This window comes from Drosophila busckii, chromosome X, assembly GCF_011750605.1.
Source record: "Drosophila busckii strain San Diego stock center, stock number 13000-0081.31 chromosome X, ASM1175060v1, whole genome shotgun sequence".
NCBI lineage: Eukaryota > Metazoa > Arthropoda > Insecta > Diptera > Drosophilidae > Drosophila > Drosophila busckii.
Window position 1 is genome coordinate 18734144 of NC_046608.1, and position 17164 is coordinate 18751307.

A 17164-nucleotide genomic window follows, 5' to 3' on the forward strand; every position below is an offset into this window, starting at 1 on the left:
GCTTGAGCAAGCAGTGCGCGAGTTAAAAGTGTAATAATAATTAATAATTTCAACGTGCTTACTTAAAAGTAATCTATGCAGCTCTATTGACCACGTAAGTTTATAACAATTGTTCTCAATGACAAACGGCAAGTCTTTAATGATTGCAATTGCTGAATTTTAGCAGCTTGCTTAAAATGTTCACTCATATATTTGCCGTTGTTTACTTTTTCTTATTTTACGCAATTTTCACTCAATGCTTTTATAACTAACTGTGCCTTGCATAAGCCTCTCTGAGTACTTTATAGGCTTTTTAGTGTGTTTTAAACTAAGAGAGCTCAGCAGAGATTTAGAGTATGTATTTTCTTATTTAACTAACCCAAAAATGCGCTAATAATAAAAAGAATAAAATAAACCTTAAATTGCATTAACTGATACTTAGCTTAAACCCACTCAATGCTCATCGTACCGTACGATGTACAGTAAGCGACGCTCTCTAACCTCATGAGAACATGAGTTCAGCCGCAGCAGCAGCGCCGAGTGATGCTCTCCAAGCAACGAAACGGCGACGCTTAAGCTCAGCCGCAGCAACAGCGCTAAGCGATCGAGCGCTTACGAACGAAAGACGCGAGCAGCAAAGCAGCGACGCTCACATGTAGGAGAGGCTGAGAGTGCATAAGAACGCACGTAGACCACGTAGGTCAGTTCTGGTTGGACCTTTGGCGAGTAAACAAGCGGTGCGCGATTTGTCAGTATACAACAAAATTAATAATTCCAACATGCTTACTTACAAGCAAAATATGAAGCTGGCTTGACCAAGTAAGTTAATAACATATTATCAATATTCTCGCTAACAAATAACGAAGTGTTTAAGTGATTGAAAATGCAATATTCGTTGTCCACACAGACGTTGCAGTTGACGCCGCGCCACGACTTCGCGCCTGCTCCAGGCTGTCCCCAAGCTCCTGCTGTTCCACATTCGTTTGCTGCTTAAGTCAATCAAGTAAGTAACTTTCTTGTTAAGCAGCAATTTGCATATTATGGATTATGGCAAATGATGCTCTAGGCCAAGGACTATCAACTAACTGTCCAAAACGCATTCAAATCCGACTACATTTGGCCGAGCTATGGCAATTTTGTCTGCTGGCTATGCTGCCTGTTATTTTCATGTTGTTGTTGTCGTTCAGTTTCGTTGTTGCAATTAGCAATCGCTTGCCGGGCTTACCGGCAAATTTTCTTAGATACCAGGCGAACAGGAATCATCCGAAGGCGGCTGCAGTGAAATAATAGCCGATACAGCAACCAAATGCCGGCCGGGACACAAACTTCAGTGCAACTCTGCACTTGCGCAGATAAAATGATGCGCAGCAATGAGATTTGGCCATGAAAAATGTAAACAAGAATGACTTAAACAGCGAACTTACTGATGTTGCAACTATGCACTTGTGCAGCCCTGCATCTGCGCAGGCCAATCCTAAAGGGGAAACTAGCCATAACTCACACATATCCCGCAGCATTTTCAAGGGGTTGCATTGATGCTAATATCCTTCGGTTCTTTCTGTTCGCCTGGTACCTCAGAAAATTGCCGGTATAGCTTTCAAGTGATTGCTTGAAAAATGTAAACAAAAGTGACTTAAGCAGCGAACTTACTGATGTCTAGTTTACCAAAAACTGCAAACAAAACAAAACAGCTTCTTATAATGGCCAAGCAATACGCACATTTTGATATACAGCAAAGCAGCCATATCTCCGACATATATTTCATATATTTCTTGTTGTTGTCACTTATTGTAGTGATTTGTTGTTGCAACCATGCACTTGTGCAGCCCTGCACCTGCGCAGGTCAATCGTAAAGGGTATTATGTGGGCAACTCCCACTTATCCCGCAGCATTTTCAAAGGGTTGCATTGATGTTGATATCCTACTGTTCCTTCTGTTTGCCTGGTACTTCAGAAAATTGCCGGTATAGGTTCCAAGCTATTGCTATTTGAGCATGAAAAATGTAAACAAAAGTGACTTAAGCAGCGAACTTGCTAGTTTACTAATTCAATTGAATATGAGGCTACATTGTTGGAAGGATTGCAATGTCCTTTGGTTAGTGAGTAGAACTCCTCAAGAGGAATCAGAATATGTAATTCAAGCAACGCAGCTTCTTTTAGTAGCCAAGCAATAAGCACATTTCGATATACAGTAGCCATATATTCAAGGACCTTTGTCTTGAATTTGCGCACCTGTGCAACCATGCACTTGTGCAACCCTGCACCTGCGCAGGTCAATCGTAAAGGGGATTATGTAGGCAACTCCCACATATCCCGCTGCATGTTCAAAGGGTTGCATTGATGTTGATATCCTACTGTTCCTTCTGTTTGCCTGGTACTTCAGAAAATTGCCGGTATAGGCTCCAAGCTATTGCTATTTGGGCATGAAAAATGTAAGCAAAAGTGACTTAAGCAGCGAACTTACTGATGTCTGGCTTACCAAAAACTTGATTTACACTTTGTTTTTTCAAGTCTTTTGGTTATTTATTTAATTTAAACAAGCTTTCTGTTGCCGCTGGGGCAACATAATCTAGTTATATATAGGGAAAACAACAACAAAAGATGCCATGGGACATACATATACTAACTAGACCATATCACATCATACGTTTTACTACAATATACTATATACATATACAATTATTTACATTTAACTGATGGCTGATGGCTATATTCTTTGCAGGCTGTTATTTTCATATTGTTATTGTCACTTGTTGTTGTGATTTGTTGTTGCAACCATGCACTTGTGCAACCCTGCACCTGCGCAGGTCAATCGTAAAGGGGATTATGTAGGCAACTCCCACATATCCCGCTGCATGTTCAAAGGGTTGCATTGATATTGATATCCTACTGTTGCTTCTGTTTGCCTGGTACTCCAGAAAATTGCCGGTATAAGTTGCAAGCGATTGCTATTTGCGCATAAGAAAATGTAAACAAACGTGACTTAAGCAGCGAACTTGCTAGTTTATTAGTTTAATTAAATATGAGGCTAACTTATGCGTATGCACGTTGGTTTAGGGATTGCAAAGGCATTTGCTTAGTTGGTAAAACTCCTCAAGAGGAATCAGAATACGTAATCCAAGCGGCGCAGCTTCTTTTAGTAGCCGAGCAATAAGCACATTTTAACATATAGCAAAGCAGCCATATATCCAAGTCCCTTTTGTTTTGAATTTGCGCACCTGTGCAATCATGCACTTGTGCAGCCCTGCACTTGCGCAGGAGAATCCTAAAGCGGAAGTAACTATAACTCCCACATATCCTGCCGTATTTTCAAAGGTTGCATTGGTGTTGGTGTTCTTCTGTTCCTTCTGTTCGCCTGGTACTTTAGAAAATTGCCTGTATAGGTTGCTAGTGATGCTATTTTCTCTGCTGGTAGCTGGCTTTTATTTTCATGTTGTTGTTGTCACTTGTTGTAGTAATTTGTTGAGTCGCTTTTTCAATTTTTTGGATAGCCGGCAAGCAAAAATCATCAGAAGGTAACTGACCGACATATATAGCCGAGACTCGAACCGCAGGCGCTTGTACTGGGGCTGTATCGATACGCCGTCGGCCGTATCCTGTTTGCCTGGTACTCGAGAAACTGAAAGCGACTGCTTTGAAAACAAGTTGCGAATTATAACAAAAATCATAGCAAGGACAGCGCATAGCCTGCAGAGAATATAGCCATAGTTGAAATGATTGCAATTGGCATTGGTATTTTCAATAATCTGTTATCATTTTCAATATAGGTGAGTTCAACGAACGCGTAGGACTTCATACACGATATCTGTCTACTACAGTCGGATCTACATCCTGGAGAGTTACCGGAGTAAACTGGACTAAAGACTGCAACTTCATCTGCGGATCTACGTCTTTGATAGTTACCGGAGTAAACTGGACTAAAGACTACAACATCATCAGCATCAGCGCCAGTAGCAACAACAATAGCAGCTAATCCTGCTTGAAACGATGCTGAATCAATTACTTTTATTTCAATTAATGCATTAATACATTATTTGTATTTTTATTCTAATTAATTGTATTCCTTTTTAAGTAGTCATTATTTCTCTTGGGGATTGCCTATGTTTGGCAGCATATATATGTGAATCAAAGATACATGCATATATTCAAATAAAGTTATACAACGACAGCAAAATTGCGCCGCCTTTTGCCTTGAATGTCAGACCAGGCGCCTCCTGCATCCATTTCCAGCAGCAATTGGAATTGTATTGCTAAACTTGCAAAGGAGCAACTGCGTCACATGAACAAGCAACACACTACAGTGGGGTCAACGTCCTGGAGACATGCCGGAGCCTTCTACGCTAAGGACTGCAAGATCACCAATCGTCCTGCTTCTAGGCTAGCTTAAATAAATATCTTTGTTTAATTAAATATGTATTATATATTATGTATTATAATATGTATTATATGTAAGAAAATAAATGTATACAAAATGCAATTGCTATAGTTATAGCTGATTGACAATAAATAATGAATCTATATGCAATTTAAGCAAATGACTGCTTATTTAATAGGGAGCATTTTTATGGCTCTTGTTCCCAAGATATCATTTCAATTCCAAAAGGATATGCATTTTTGAGATCCTTGCTATCGAAACTATCGAGCTGCATACCAGGATATCCAGGATCGCAGAAAATAATTTGAGCAAGTTCGTTGCTTAAGTCTTTTCTTGTTTACATTTTGCATGGCCAAATTTCATGGTTTTTTAGGTCCAGTTTCTCCATTATCCTTCTGATTTAAAAAGGACCTGCATTTTCGTGCTCCTGGGCATCGAAACTATCCAACTGCATACCAGGATATCCAGGATTGCACAAAAAAATTTCTTGTAAAAATTTTCCGGGGGTCAGTCGCAAAAAGTTGCCCTAAAACACAAAATGTCCTTTTGCTCGGAAACTGTGAGGACTACAAGGATGTCCTTTGGTGTCCAGCTAGTGCTCAAGGAGAGCTTTCAGAATATGCAACTCAAAGGACGAAAGTCCTTACAGGAGCTGAGAAAAACAGCTTTTTTTGTATACAGAAAATGCGCTATATCTCCCGAAACCTTGCCAGGATCAGGATGAAATTGATGCCAAACGATTCATTTTTTAAAGGCCTATCGTCCTGCAAAAGGACATCCGGATTGTCCTTGTAGTTCCGGAGATAATGGATTTTGTGTTTTTGTCCACTTTGCTCGCGCCCTGAGCGAAAATTTTCTAAGTTGATGGACAATATGATGACCCCATATTGTTTTGATGCAGATCGGTAGAGTCTCGTCCTGTGAGTCCAGGAACCAAGAATTTTGGAAATGCGACTTGATCCTGCCGAGATATGGCTACTTTTCTCTAGGGTATTGACGCTTGGCAGCCCTTTGGGGTATGCAATGGATTTTTTCGTTGGGTGCAATGGTTATTGTACATGGGCATGGTTGTTGTATCCGCTAATAGTCTCAAAGCCTGAAAAGTATGCAACACTTTTTTGCCATTGCAAGAGTTTGTATGCAGAAAAGTGCTTGCATACCACCATAGGGCTGCCAAAGCACTGGCCACAATCCTCTAGAGAAAAGTGGCCATATCTCGGCAGGATTAGGTCGCATTTGGAAAATTCTTGGTTTATGGCACTCACAGGACGAGACTCTATCGATTGTCATCAAAAAAATATGGGGTCATCTAAATGTCCATCAACTTAGAAAATTTTCGCCTCAGGGCGCGTGGAAAGTGACCAAGAACACTAAATCCGCATTTCCTCCGGAACGACAAGGACGATCCGAACGTCCTTCACCCACCTGATAGTCGTTTTAAAAAGGAATCGTTTGGAACTAGTTTGGTCCTGATCCTGGCAAGGAGTCGGGAGATATAGACGTTTTTCTGTATACAAAAAAAGCCTTTTTTCTCCGCTCCTGCAAGGACTTTCGTCCTTTGAATGGTATATTCTGAAAGCTCTTATGGAGCACTACCTGGACACCAAAGGACATCCTTGTAGTCCTTACAGTTTCCGAGCAAAAGGACATTTTGTGTTTTTGAGCCAAATTTTGCGACTGACCCCCTGTAAATTTTTTCCAGAAATTTTTTTGTGCAATCCCGGATATCCTGGTATGCAAATCGATAGATTTGATGAGTAGGATTCCGAAAATGTAGGTCCTTTTTGGATCGGAAGGATAACGGAGGAGCAGTCGCTAAAAAACGATGCAATTTGGCTATAAAAAATGTAAACAAAAGTGACTTAAGCAACGAACTTGCTCTAATTTTTTTTATAAAATCCTGAATATCCTGGTATGCAGTTCGATAGATTCGATGCCCAGGAGCTCATAAATACATGTCCCTTTTAGATCGGGAGGATAACGGCGTTGCAAGCACAATTCAAATGAGTACAAACATAAATGCTGTAATAAATTATTTGGCGAATAAAACAAACGGACAATTATTTTGAATACAATTATTTTTATTTAGCAAACATATGATACATTTCTATAATAAGCTTAAAACTATGTTTAAGCTAAGGGAGGTTGACAAATTGTTTTTTTTTTATAAAGCAATATATGACAAGTAAGTTTATTTAAATTTATTGTTGTGCAGTGGATTGTTAAATACTAATTTAAGCTTAAACAATTGGTAGTTTAGTTGCTGCCTTATCGAACTGTTAAATTAAAATTACAGTACAATTAAAATTATACATATATAAATCCAAATACATAAGTAATAACTTAGAAATAACAGAATGAGAGCTAAGATATTATTTAAATTTAAGTAGTATTGCTTTGTATAACAACAAATTTAGAATAGATTTTGTGATTATAATTTTACAATCTTATGCTATAATTAATTGCGTTGCCTCTTAGCTACTGCACATATACATATGTACACACATATACATACATATGTACATGTTAAATACATTTGGCATGTACACATACTTATAAAGCGATTAGAATTAAAACTAATTAAACTAGGCTCTTATTACATTTTCTAAACGATTTCGCACTTTTATTAATTGGAAGAGTTTGACAAACGTAGTCGTAGAGCTGTGGTGTCCTTACTCGCTGCCCGGTTGTTATGTCTGCTCAAAGTCCTTGCTAAAGCTTGCTTCCTGAATATGCAAGCCATCACTACTATAGGGCGATTGCTGCTGTGGCTTGAATATGGAGTTGGAGTTGGAGATGGGTGAGGATGAGGATGAGGAGGGGGTAAGTGAGTGCATGAAATGTTTATAATACGAACGTGCTACCTGCTGTGTCTCATTGCGTGCGGCATGCAACTGCAACTGTTGCTGCGATTCAGCACGGCGACTGGCCTTATAGACATTGCATAGATCGGGTAGCTCATAAGCATTGGCATTGCATTCATCACGTGCCAGGAACTCGCGCATTTGCAGCTGCTTCAATTGCTCGCGTTGTGGCTGCGTTCCAGCACCGGCACCAGCACCAGCAACAGCTGTTGCAGCTGCAGCAGCAATGTTCGTATTGGCTACAGTTGCAGCTATGGATGTTGCTGAAGTTGCAGTTGCAACTGGCAGCGTTGTCTCCAACAGTTGCTCGATATGATGACGCAATGATTCCTTATGCAGCAATTGCTGATTATCCTGCACATAGCTGAACAGCTGGCGCTTGCACTTGGACATCTCGAGCTCCAAGTGACTCAAACGCGACTTGTAGCAAACAAAATCTGAGCTATGGTGTGCTGTGGGTATTTTGCTTGGTTTTGTTGTTTTTGTTGCTGCTGTTGGTCTTGTTGCTGTTGCTGTTGCAGTTGCAGTTGCAGTTTGGTGTTGCAGCTGAGTTTGTTTCTTTTGTTGATTCAATTGCTGATGCTCCAGCTGCAGCTGCTGCAGCGTCAATGCCAAATCCATTTGTGACAATTCCTGCTCATGTTGCTTCTGTTGCTGAAGCAGATGCTGCTTCAGGGCCAACGCACGCTCCTGTGCCTTAGCCTGTATGGTAGCCTGCGTCTGTCCCTGTGCCAGTCTCTGCTCCTGCTGCTGCTGCTGTTGTTTTGGCTGTGACTTTTCCTTATCCTTGCGCGGCTTGCGCAGACGTGTGCGTGACTTTGATTCCATCTCCACTTGGCTGGGCTTGGCACTCAGTGCAGCATTCCTGCCCAGCGTGTCCTTCCACAAACGTGACTGTGGCTGCGTCTCCACAGGCGCTTGCCACAGTCCGCCTGTATTGCAACGCGGCGCTGTAGCAGCCACAGCAGCTAGCTCCCTGCGCATGGCCACCTTTGTAGTCTCCAAGTTGCCACTTGCCGCATGTTGTCGCTGCTGCTGCTGCTGCTGCTGCTGCTGCTGCTCATGTGCATAACGCTTGCCACGCTCACGTTGATGCTGCTGCTGCTGTTGCTGCTGTAATTGCAGCTGTTCCTGCTGCTGTTGCAATTGTTGCTGCTGCTGCTGCTGCTGCTGTTGCTTCTTCTTCTGCAGTTGATACTGCTCGCTCCAGGTTTTATTATGCGCTTCCTTCGGTGTGTCCTTGTCTCCAAATGCTTGAAAATGCGTTGAGTGCAATCTGTTTTTAGTAGGTTAATTATTAATTATTAGTTTATGACGTTGATTTTGATTTTGTTGGTGGCATTCTTAAGCTGCGTGGAATTAGTTTAACTTGTAGGTTTTTCAAAGAGTTGTTGTTATGAAAATTTAGTAAACTTAAATGTTTAATTGCGCTAAACGTGGTGGCTGCGATAAACGGCGTTTAATATGTTGTTGCTGTTGCGTTGGCTTAGACAACGTTTTAATACGACGCTGTTGTTGTTGTTGTTGTTGTTGTTGTTGCTGTGGCTTAAGAAACGTTGTTGTTGTTGCTGTTGCTGTTGCTGCTGCTGCAGTTGTTGTTGTTGCTGTTGTTGTCGCCAGTTTGTTTGACGGCGAACGCCAAGATCTGCAAAAGCGAGCAGCAACTGAGAAGCTGCCACAAAGTACGCGCCACACTCAAGGCCACCAGCAAAATAAATGTCTAAATAGTTGTGTAGAACTCACCTGGTCTTGGATACAGATTTACTATTCCGCAGCGTTGAATCTGGCGGCAAATGCGTCTCACTGCTGCTGGAGGATTGCAGCTGTCGCTGGCTCTGCCGCGTCGTGTTGCTGCCGCCAGCGGCACGTTCTGGCGTAATCATGCGATAGAGCGTGCCACGATATTCCTCCACGCCATAGCGCACATCATCGTCCAGCGGCGGCTTCACATCGCTATGCATATCCATGGTGGCCGACGAGGCACGAAAGCGACTCACATACGGATGACTTATGGCCTCCTTGGCCGTAAGTCTGCCCTCTGGATCCAGCACTAGCAGCGACTTCACCAGTCCCATTGCATCATCACAGCAATTGCGCAACATTTCATCCAATGAATTGCGACGATCGCGCACAATCTTCTTGCTCAGCAGCACTGAGCCAAAGCTGGCGCCAATAGATTCAATATCCCGATCGGTAACATCCGGCAATGCATTAATAATCTTTTCGATCTGCAAGCAAGCCAAGCGTTATTTAAATTAATTGTTGAGCAGGCTATGCTGCTGGCAACTCACCTGGTTGATGGTGCTAGTGCCTTGGAACAGCGGCTTCTGGCGTATCATCTCGCCCAGTATACAGCCCAGACTCCACATATCAACGCCTTTTGTATATCTGCAAAGCAAAGCGTGTTGGTTACAGCTGTTGGCAACACTGCTGGGCTCAGCACTTACCTGCGACTGGCAACTAGAATCTCTGGTGCGCGATACCAGCGCGTAGCCACATAATCTGTAAGCATTGCCTCATTATCCAGCTCATCCTTGCAATCGTAATCCAAATTATTGCGACGCTTTGGACACAAAGTGCGTGCCAAGCCAAAGTCAGCGACTTTCAATCTGCAAAGTATATGGCAGCTATAGCAATTGTTTGGGCTACAATTGACTTGGCTTACCTGCACTTGCTGTCGATTAGAATGTTGCTGGGCTTGAGATCACGATGTATAACATTGCCGGAATGCATATACTTGATGGCATTGATCAGCTGATACATAACAAATCGCTTGTGTATATCCTTTAGCACATCGCCCTTCTTAATTACATTGTGCAAATCGCTCTCCATAAACTCGAACACCAAATAAAAGTCCAGATTATTGGAAGCTCTATAAAACAGCATTATATATAGTTTGTTGACTTGTTTTGTTTTAGTTTAGCACTTACTTGAATATATCCAGAATGCGCACAATATTGGGATGATGGCGAAAGGCGCGCAGGAAGATAACCTCGCGATAAGTGCGCTGAGCATCGGTATCATCGCGAAAGGCATCATAGATTTTCTTTAGAGCAACAGTATCCTTTTGGCGTTTATCTGTAGCCTTCCAAACAATGCCATAGGCGCCCTTGCCCAGACGCTGTTTGAAATGTGAGTTAGACTTGGGCTTAGGCTTAGACTTGTTGGGCACTTGAACTTACCTTGCGCACATCAAAATAACGCTCGACATTCTGATCGAGCTCATGAATGCGACGCTCATGCGCCTGTTCGGCCATTAGTTTCTCCTTTTCACGATTTTTGGCTAAATTGGTTTTTAGCGTTTGAGTTTTAGGCTCAGACTGCTGCTGCTGCTGCTGCGGCTGTTGCTGTTGTGCTTGCTGCTGCTGCTGCTGCGCTGGTTGCTGTCGTTGCCAAGGCTTGGGTGGCTGATCTTCTGGCTTGCGTGTGCGATGATGATGACGACGATGCTTGCGCTTCTGCTCAGCCTCAGTGCTGGACGTCGTCACTGTAACAGCAGCAATGTTGTTGTTAGCAAAACCACCAACTTTGCGAGCGCCATGTTGGCGATGCACATCGTCTTGCGCGGGCGCCAGCTTGCTAGCTAAATTGTGGGTGCGTTAGGGTGGTGTTGGGTGTTGGGATTGGGATTTGGTAAGTAAAGGTGAAGTGAAGTGAGTTCAGTTGAGTTGAGTTGGTGTGCGTAGCGCTTCAAGTCTCGCGTGTGAATGTCAACGTCTTACATATGCAAATCAAAGCTCAAGCATGTGCAGCTGATAAAAAACAAACAAAACACATATATGTACAAACATATGCTCATATATATACATACATATATATGGTACGTCTATAGAAAAGGAAATTTGTTTTGAATTGCAGCTAAATTATTGTTAGATCGATCGAAAAGCGAAAGTGGGCGACACCAACAACAAATGGACAACAAATAATTGGACGCTCAAGTGCCCAGGGCAACGTCATGTGTTGTTATTGTATATTGTATTATTATTATTATTGCCACAAAACAATCAAACAATGCCTCAAAATGGCAACGACCTTAACTTTACTTAAAGTGCCCCATGCTCCGAAATTTCGCATGCAACCGAAATGCAATTTTTAATAATAAATGCAATAAATACGCTACAGGATCTACACTACACTACACTAGTTAGCAAAAGTTAGAGATTCAAGTGCAAGTGCAGCTTTTGAATTTGCGAATTTGCGGCAAAGCATTGAATTTGTATTGTATCAATTGCAAACAATTTCAAAGTGAAACAACTAAATGTAGCAAGTTTAGTGTAAATTGATTTAGAGCTGCAAATTTAGCACACAGCTTAAACAAATTGTAGCAGTGCCAAGTCAAGAAGTCAAGCCACTGTGGCATGTGGCATTTGGCATGTGGCATGTGGCACTTACCTGGCTATTCCTGCAGCTCGAATTGCAAATGAAGCGCTAGTTATTTAACTGGGCTAGCGTTACTCCGACAGCTAGGGCGTAAATGGGCGTGGCAGCTGGCAGCACTGACATCAACGTGCTCCACAAAATATTGACGCGAATAAAAAACACACTCACTCAAAAATAAAACAAATTAAAACTAATGATGTCAAGAATTAAAATAACAGACTTAACACCAAAAACCAAAATGGAACTGCAAATAAAAAGGAAGTTATAAGTGCAATATACAAAACTTCGGTGTGTGTGTTTTTGAAACTTACCCAGCTAAGTCGAGAATTGAGCTTAGCTAAAGAGCCTTGTGCTTGCATTGATACGATAGTTGCGATAGTCTGACGATAGTTCTTGTTGTTGCTGCTGCTCTCCTCTCGCTTTTATACACTTGGGCAAACTTTTACGCTTTACTCTGCTCTTCGTATTTTATTTAGAATTCCAAGCCACTTTGAAAATTTTAATATTTTGCACTCGCGCTAAACACACTGCAAACAACAACAAAAAAAATAAATTAAATCAGCAGCTCATATAGTTATATAGTCTTTACAACTTTACCTTGTTGCGTTCACACTCGCGTTGCAATTTTTAAATATTTGTTGGTTATTTTTTTTTTGTGGTTTAGCTCAAATGGTGGGTTTCTTTTCAAAATTTATCTTAATACAAAATTGTGTGCTTATATATATATATATTTTTTTTAAATTGTTGAGTTGTGTGGAAGTTGTACAAAATATATAGTAGTTGCCAAATGTCTGACATTTCGAACAGAAAACCCAAAACACAAATATCTAAAACAAAAAAACAAAAAACAAGCAACAAAAAGACCAAAACCGTCGCCTGCTTAGAAACAACTTGTATTATTTTTGTTAGTAACAAAATGAGAGGCACGTATAAAAGGCTTAGAGTGCCGAACGTTATTAAATGCTTCATTGGTTATGGTTATTGCTACCCACAATGTCCTGAGGGACAAAATCATTCACCTCGCAACGGCTCAGGGTTAACAAAGTTAATGCAAGACTACAATATTAATAGCATAGATTATTTAAAATATATTAATATATAGCCAATTAATAAATAGTAAATTAAGTTGCAATATCAATTTATGAAATTTCCCAAGTCTATGCTTTACATATTAAGCTAATCTTTGTTTTAGTAAGTGTGCATTATTGTTTGAGTTAGCAAACTTATATATATATATATTTATATATGTCACTTGCATGCAGAGCGTTAGTAACTCTGTTTAGAGCGAGACAACATTAGCGCAGAGTAAATGATTAGCATTTGTTTGGTTAGCCCAGACACTAATGTCGACAGGTTGCTATCAATAAATAAATATACTTATTGCTGTTTTATGCTTAGTTTTCAATAATAAACAGAGGGCGGCTTGACTGCCACCTAGCAACCTGCAGGACAAGTCGCATAGCTGTTGTGTGTGAGCGAGAGCGCGCATACATGTGAGCGAGACAGGCGATGGTACTTAAAGTAAATAATACACATATGCAGTACTGTTGATCTAGGTTGCCGCTGGTAACGTTCATTTAAATCATTATTACAATATCCATGGTGATCGAATTTAACTATATAACTAAAATTGTTATAAATGTTAGTACAGTAAGTGACAGAGACATAAAAGCGCAAACAATTGTTAACTTAAAACTAAAGCAATATACAATTTTAGGCTTAAATTTAAGATACATAGATATATTTGTTAGTTCGCACAATAAAACATGAAAAGTTGGACAACATATGAACATGAAAAGTGTACAAATTATTTGCTTACAACATTCAAAATATTTATTATTATTAATTATTATTTAGCTAATGTTTTTTAGCTTTACAAATTCACACCAATATTTAGCTTAATGCTAATGCATAATCGCATAAAAAATAGAAAAATGTGCTTGCTTAAAATCTTAAGTGTAAAATAGCCCCGTTGCTACAAAATTAGAGCCAACATTTAACTTGACGACGTCGCCTCGTGCTCCTCTTGGTCGCTTACATCCGATTGGAACTGTGCTAGTCGCTCCTGCTGTAGTCGCAGCTCTTCCTTTAAGTAACTCTGCTGTTCCTTCAACATCAATGTGGCCTTCTTTTGTTTCTTGTGCAACTTGCTCTCCTTGTGGTATTTCCTCTTTTGGCGCCGCAGTCTGTTCCTTTGGCGCTCTTCCTGAAGTCGCAGTTGCTTTAGATATAGCTAGAAATTCTGTTGATGCTCTTGCTGCTCCTTTCGCTGCTGCTGATGCTGTTGAGCCTTCAATTCTTGCTGCTTCTGACGATGCTGCTGCTGCAGCGATTTCTGCTGCTGTTGGTGCTGCTTCTGCTGATGCAATTGCTGATAGTGCTGCTGTTGCTGTTGCAGCTGCTGATAGTGTTGCTGTCGCCGCTTTTGCTTCTCCAGCTCCGCGAAATGTTCCTGTTGCTTGCGCACCAGCTCGTCCATCACCTCATGATTGTAGGTCGAGTGCAGCATTAGGCCAAGCAGATTGGCACGTGAGCTAAGCTGTTGTCGCAGCTGTCGCTCCTGCTCCACTAGGTCATCCATTTTAAGCCATTGACGCACACGCTCCAAATCAATTTCGGCTCGTCGTATTTTCTCCCAGGCATAATGCTTAAAACAATTCTTTTTGGGTGCACGACAAAACTCACCCGTAGGATTGAAAACATTCTTCACAAGCGGCGCTCCACAAACATCCGTATCGTTGACTTTGGGATCCTTGCTATGCTCCGGACAGAGCACACGCAAGCGCTTGCAGTACGTCTTGCTGGCCGGATTATAGAAGTCACAAAACATATTGTTGCCCTCCATTTTTGTTTGAAAGATGCTGCCAAAGCTCGCTTGGGATTCATATTTGTTGAAGCATTTCTCCATGTGCTTGATGGCGGTGCGTGAATGTATCTCATGGCCGCAAGTAATGCAGTACATGCTTTGCTCATCCTCCACATCGCCATTGTCATTAGTGCGCGACGTATCTATGGAGCTGCGCTTGGCCCGATCCACAACCATGTTAAGCTCCTCAGCGCGTTTTTCTAGTTCAGCCAAAGCAAAACGCACCATAGACTGCTTCTGACGTATTTGCTCCAGTTGCTCGCGATTCTGCTCCGCCGTATGGCAAGGCGTTAGATTCCATTCCTGCAAACGCTGCGGCAGCACCTGCATGGCCAGAGCAAAACTCAAAATGAGTTTGTTTATACAAATTACATATGAATAGCTGCGCTTACCTGAAAGATGCGATTTGTGGCCAGATTGAAGCCGCACTTGTCGCTACAGTACTTGCTTTGTGGACGCGCCTGACAGCGACAGCCTGGACCATGACATTGTCGCGTACCCTCTAGCTCGGGATTTACAAATATCTCTGGACTAGCCACGCGTGCAACTTTGTTTTTACGCTGCTGTTGTTGCTGCTGCTGCTGCTTGTCACGCTTTTTGCTACTCGCGGTGGTGCCACCGCCGCCGCCGCCGCTGGTACTGCTTTGCATTAAACAGTTGCGATAGAGACAACGTGGTCGATGGCCCACGCGTGAGCGACACGCTTCACATTGATTGCAATTGGGTCGTCGACAGCCCTCACAGTTGCCACAGCGTTTGGCAGCTTTGTTTTCCTTACTCTGATTATTTTTGCGTCCACCAGCACTTTGCACTGGAGCTGTTTCCCCATCGGGCTGACTGGCGGCAGCTGTTGCCGCTGCACGTTCAGTTGCCACCAAGCGAAATATTGTTTGTAGCTCCGGATTCTCTTTCTTACACCTCCGACAATAATATTGCTTAATATGTTTTGCCTCCTTCTCCGTAATGCCAATGCAGTCGCCATGATACCACTCCTCGCATCCGTCGCAGCCACTGTAAAATATATTGTAAAACAGTAATTAAATGCTTGCTGTTAATACCTGTTGTGCCTACATACATCATAAAGCGGGAACAGTCCGAGGTCCGGCAGATACAGTAGGCTTGATCATCCTGTCTTAGAATTGTGGCTATTTTCGACTTTCGCTCGGGCAAATCAAATTCCCGAGCTATTTCCTCTTTCTGCAAGTCATATAATTAGTATTTGGCAATTGTTTAACGTTTCAATTGTATTTATTTACCGATTTTTTTAATTTTCGTTTATCTGCCATGCTGATAAAAATGCTTTAATAACACACAGACAGCTGTTTAGCTCTAATGAACTGTTCAACGTAACCACTGGTTCATTTGTTCAATAATCAAATATGTTTTGAGTAGTTGTTGAATGCACTTTTTTTAATACGCACAAATTTGTATGACTTTTTATGTACACAAATATTTAGACACTAATACATTACACTAATATTTGCATTGTCACCACCCCCGCGACTTTATGTTGGATTTTTTTTGGTATTTTCCTGAGTACATACATTTTTCACTTGCAGCTGGTCACACTGCGAATAGCCTTGTTGTAAAACAATAATAAACAAACGTAAACTCTTTACAATTATCTGAAAATTACTGTTATGGGCGTAACTGTGCTGCAGCCGTATCCTATGCCTGAGGGCAAGTCAGGCGCCTATATAATCGACCATTTGGGTAAGCGTCTGCTCTCGTTGGGCGCCACACATGCCGGTCAATTCCTGGTAGACTGCGAGACTTTCATCTCGACGCCGCAACACGGAACACCCACCAGAGCCGTACATGTGCTGCACAACTCCGAGTGTCCCGCTTCGACCTTCTCCATTATAGACAATGGCACGGGCAAACAAGTGGCACTGGTGGCGGACAACATATTTGATCTGCTGATGCTCAAGATGACAAACACTTTTACTTCCAAGAAACAAACCAAAATTGAATCGCGTGGCGCACGCTTTGAGTATGGCGACTTCGTTATTAAACTCGGCTCCGTAACAATGATGGAACATTTCAAAGGCGTACTCGTAGAGATAGAATATAAACCGTGTATAACCCTCTCCTATTGCTGGGAGATGATTCGCGAAATGCTGCAAGGTTTTCTGTCCATTAATGTGGGCAAAGAGTATCCCAGTTATTTTACCACACAGACCATTATGAATGCCATGGGACAGCAGCAGCTGCACAAGCAAAATGATATCTATGAACCAATGGATACTATAAAACAATATCTGGAGCAATTCACCAATTATCGGAAGCATGTGCAGATGCATAGTGCGATGGGTGGCACTGTGGGACCAGTGATGATGAACACGGTAGTGGGCATGGGTCGTCCTTGATGCGAGATAAAGCTGGAGCCACCCGATTTCAGCTAAGCTCCAGCTAATGCTTTGTTTACAGTTTGGATTACGGCACAGTGGGACCAGTTACAATAACGCCACGCTGGAGCCCACTGATACCAACTAAAATAATTTACAATTTGAAGTTTTTTCACATTTTTTTTTTATTATTTTTATGTATATTTTTAACACAATAGTTATATATAATATATATGTATATGTATTGGTAATATATCTCATAGGCTTCTTTCCAAATTATCCAAAAACTCTCAAGCATAAAAGTGTTATACAAAAAGAACTTAAAATATAAAAAAAAAAAAATGCGCATAAAG

General features: G+C 41.6%; 3 protein-coding genes across 12 annotated transcripts; 2 read left to right on the forward strand and 1 right to left on the reverse strand.

Annotated features, from left to right (window-relative positions):
- On the forward strand, positions 1–4311 carry LOC108606103. 3 transcript variants are annotated; one of them, XR_001915418.2, is made up of 4 exons: positions 1–94; positions 422–798; positions 846–982; positions 3746–4311. XR_001915418.2 is itself a non-coding variant. In XM_017995948.2 (4 exons), coding segments are annotated over exons 2-4 (336 nt in total). In that variant the 5' UTR covers positions 1–94; positions 422–797; the 3' UTR covers positions 3952–4311. The 3 variants fall into 3 exon arrangements, 1 of the variants encoding a protein (XP_017851437.1); XR_001915417.2 differs by having other exon boundaries at positions 887–982; XM_017995948.2 differs by having other exon boundaries at positions 854–982.
- A 2461-nt stretch (positions 4312–6772) lies between these two features.
- On the reverse strand, positions 6773–15807 carry LOC108606836 (CXXC-type zinc finger protein 1). Of its 8 annotated transcripts, none has more exons than XM_017997326.1 (11): positions 12195–12269; positions 11909–12124; positions 11610–11841; positions 10400–10800; positions 10148–10338; positions 9883–10089; positions 9665–9826; positions 9509–9605; positions 8961–9445; positions 7218–8493; positions 6785–7115 (listed from the first exon to the last, which is right to left on the reverse strand). In XM_017997326.1, the coding sequence occupies exons 4-11, from the start codon at positions 10472–10474 to the stop codon at positions 7044–7046; spliced, it is 2565 nt and encodes an 854-aa protein (XP_017852815.1). In that variant the 5' UTR covers positions 10475–10800; positions 11610–11841; positions 11909–12124; positions 12195–12269; the 3' UTR covers positions 6785–7043. The 8 variants fall into 8 exon arrangements, with proteins under 8 accessions (XP_017852818.1, XP_017852816.1, XP_017852815.1 ...); XM_017997325.1 differs by having other exon boundaries at positions 6785–7118; XM_017997324.1 differs by having other exon boundaries at positions 6785–7124; positions 12195–12268.
- Positions 15808–16044: 237 nt separating this feature from the next.
- On the forward strand, positions 16045–17157 carry LOC108605910 (mediator of RNA polymerase II transcription subunit 20). The gene has a single exon (XM_017995726.1). The coding sequence runs from the start codon at positions 16104–16106 to the stop codon at positions 16830–16832; it is 729 nt and encodes a 242-aa protein (XP_017851215.1). The 5' UTR covers positions 16045–16103; the 3' UTR covers positions 16833–17157.
- Positions 17158–17164: the final 7 nt, after the last annotated feature.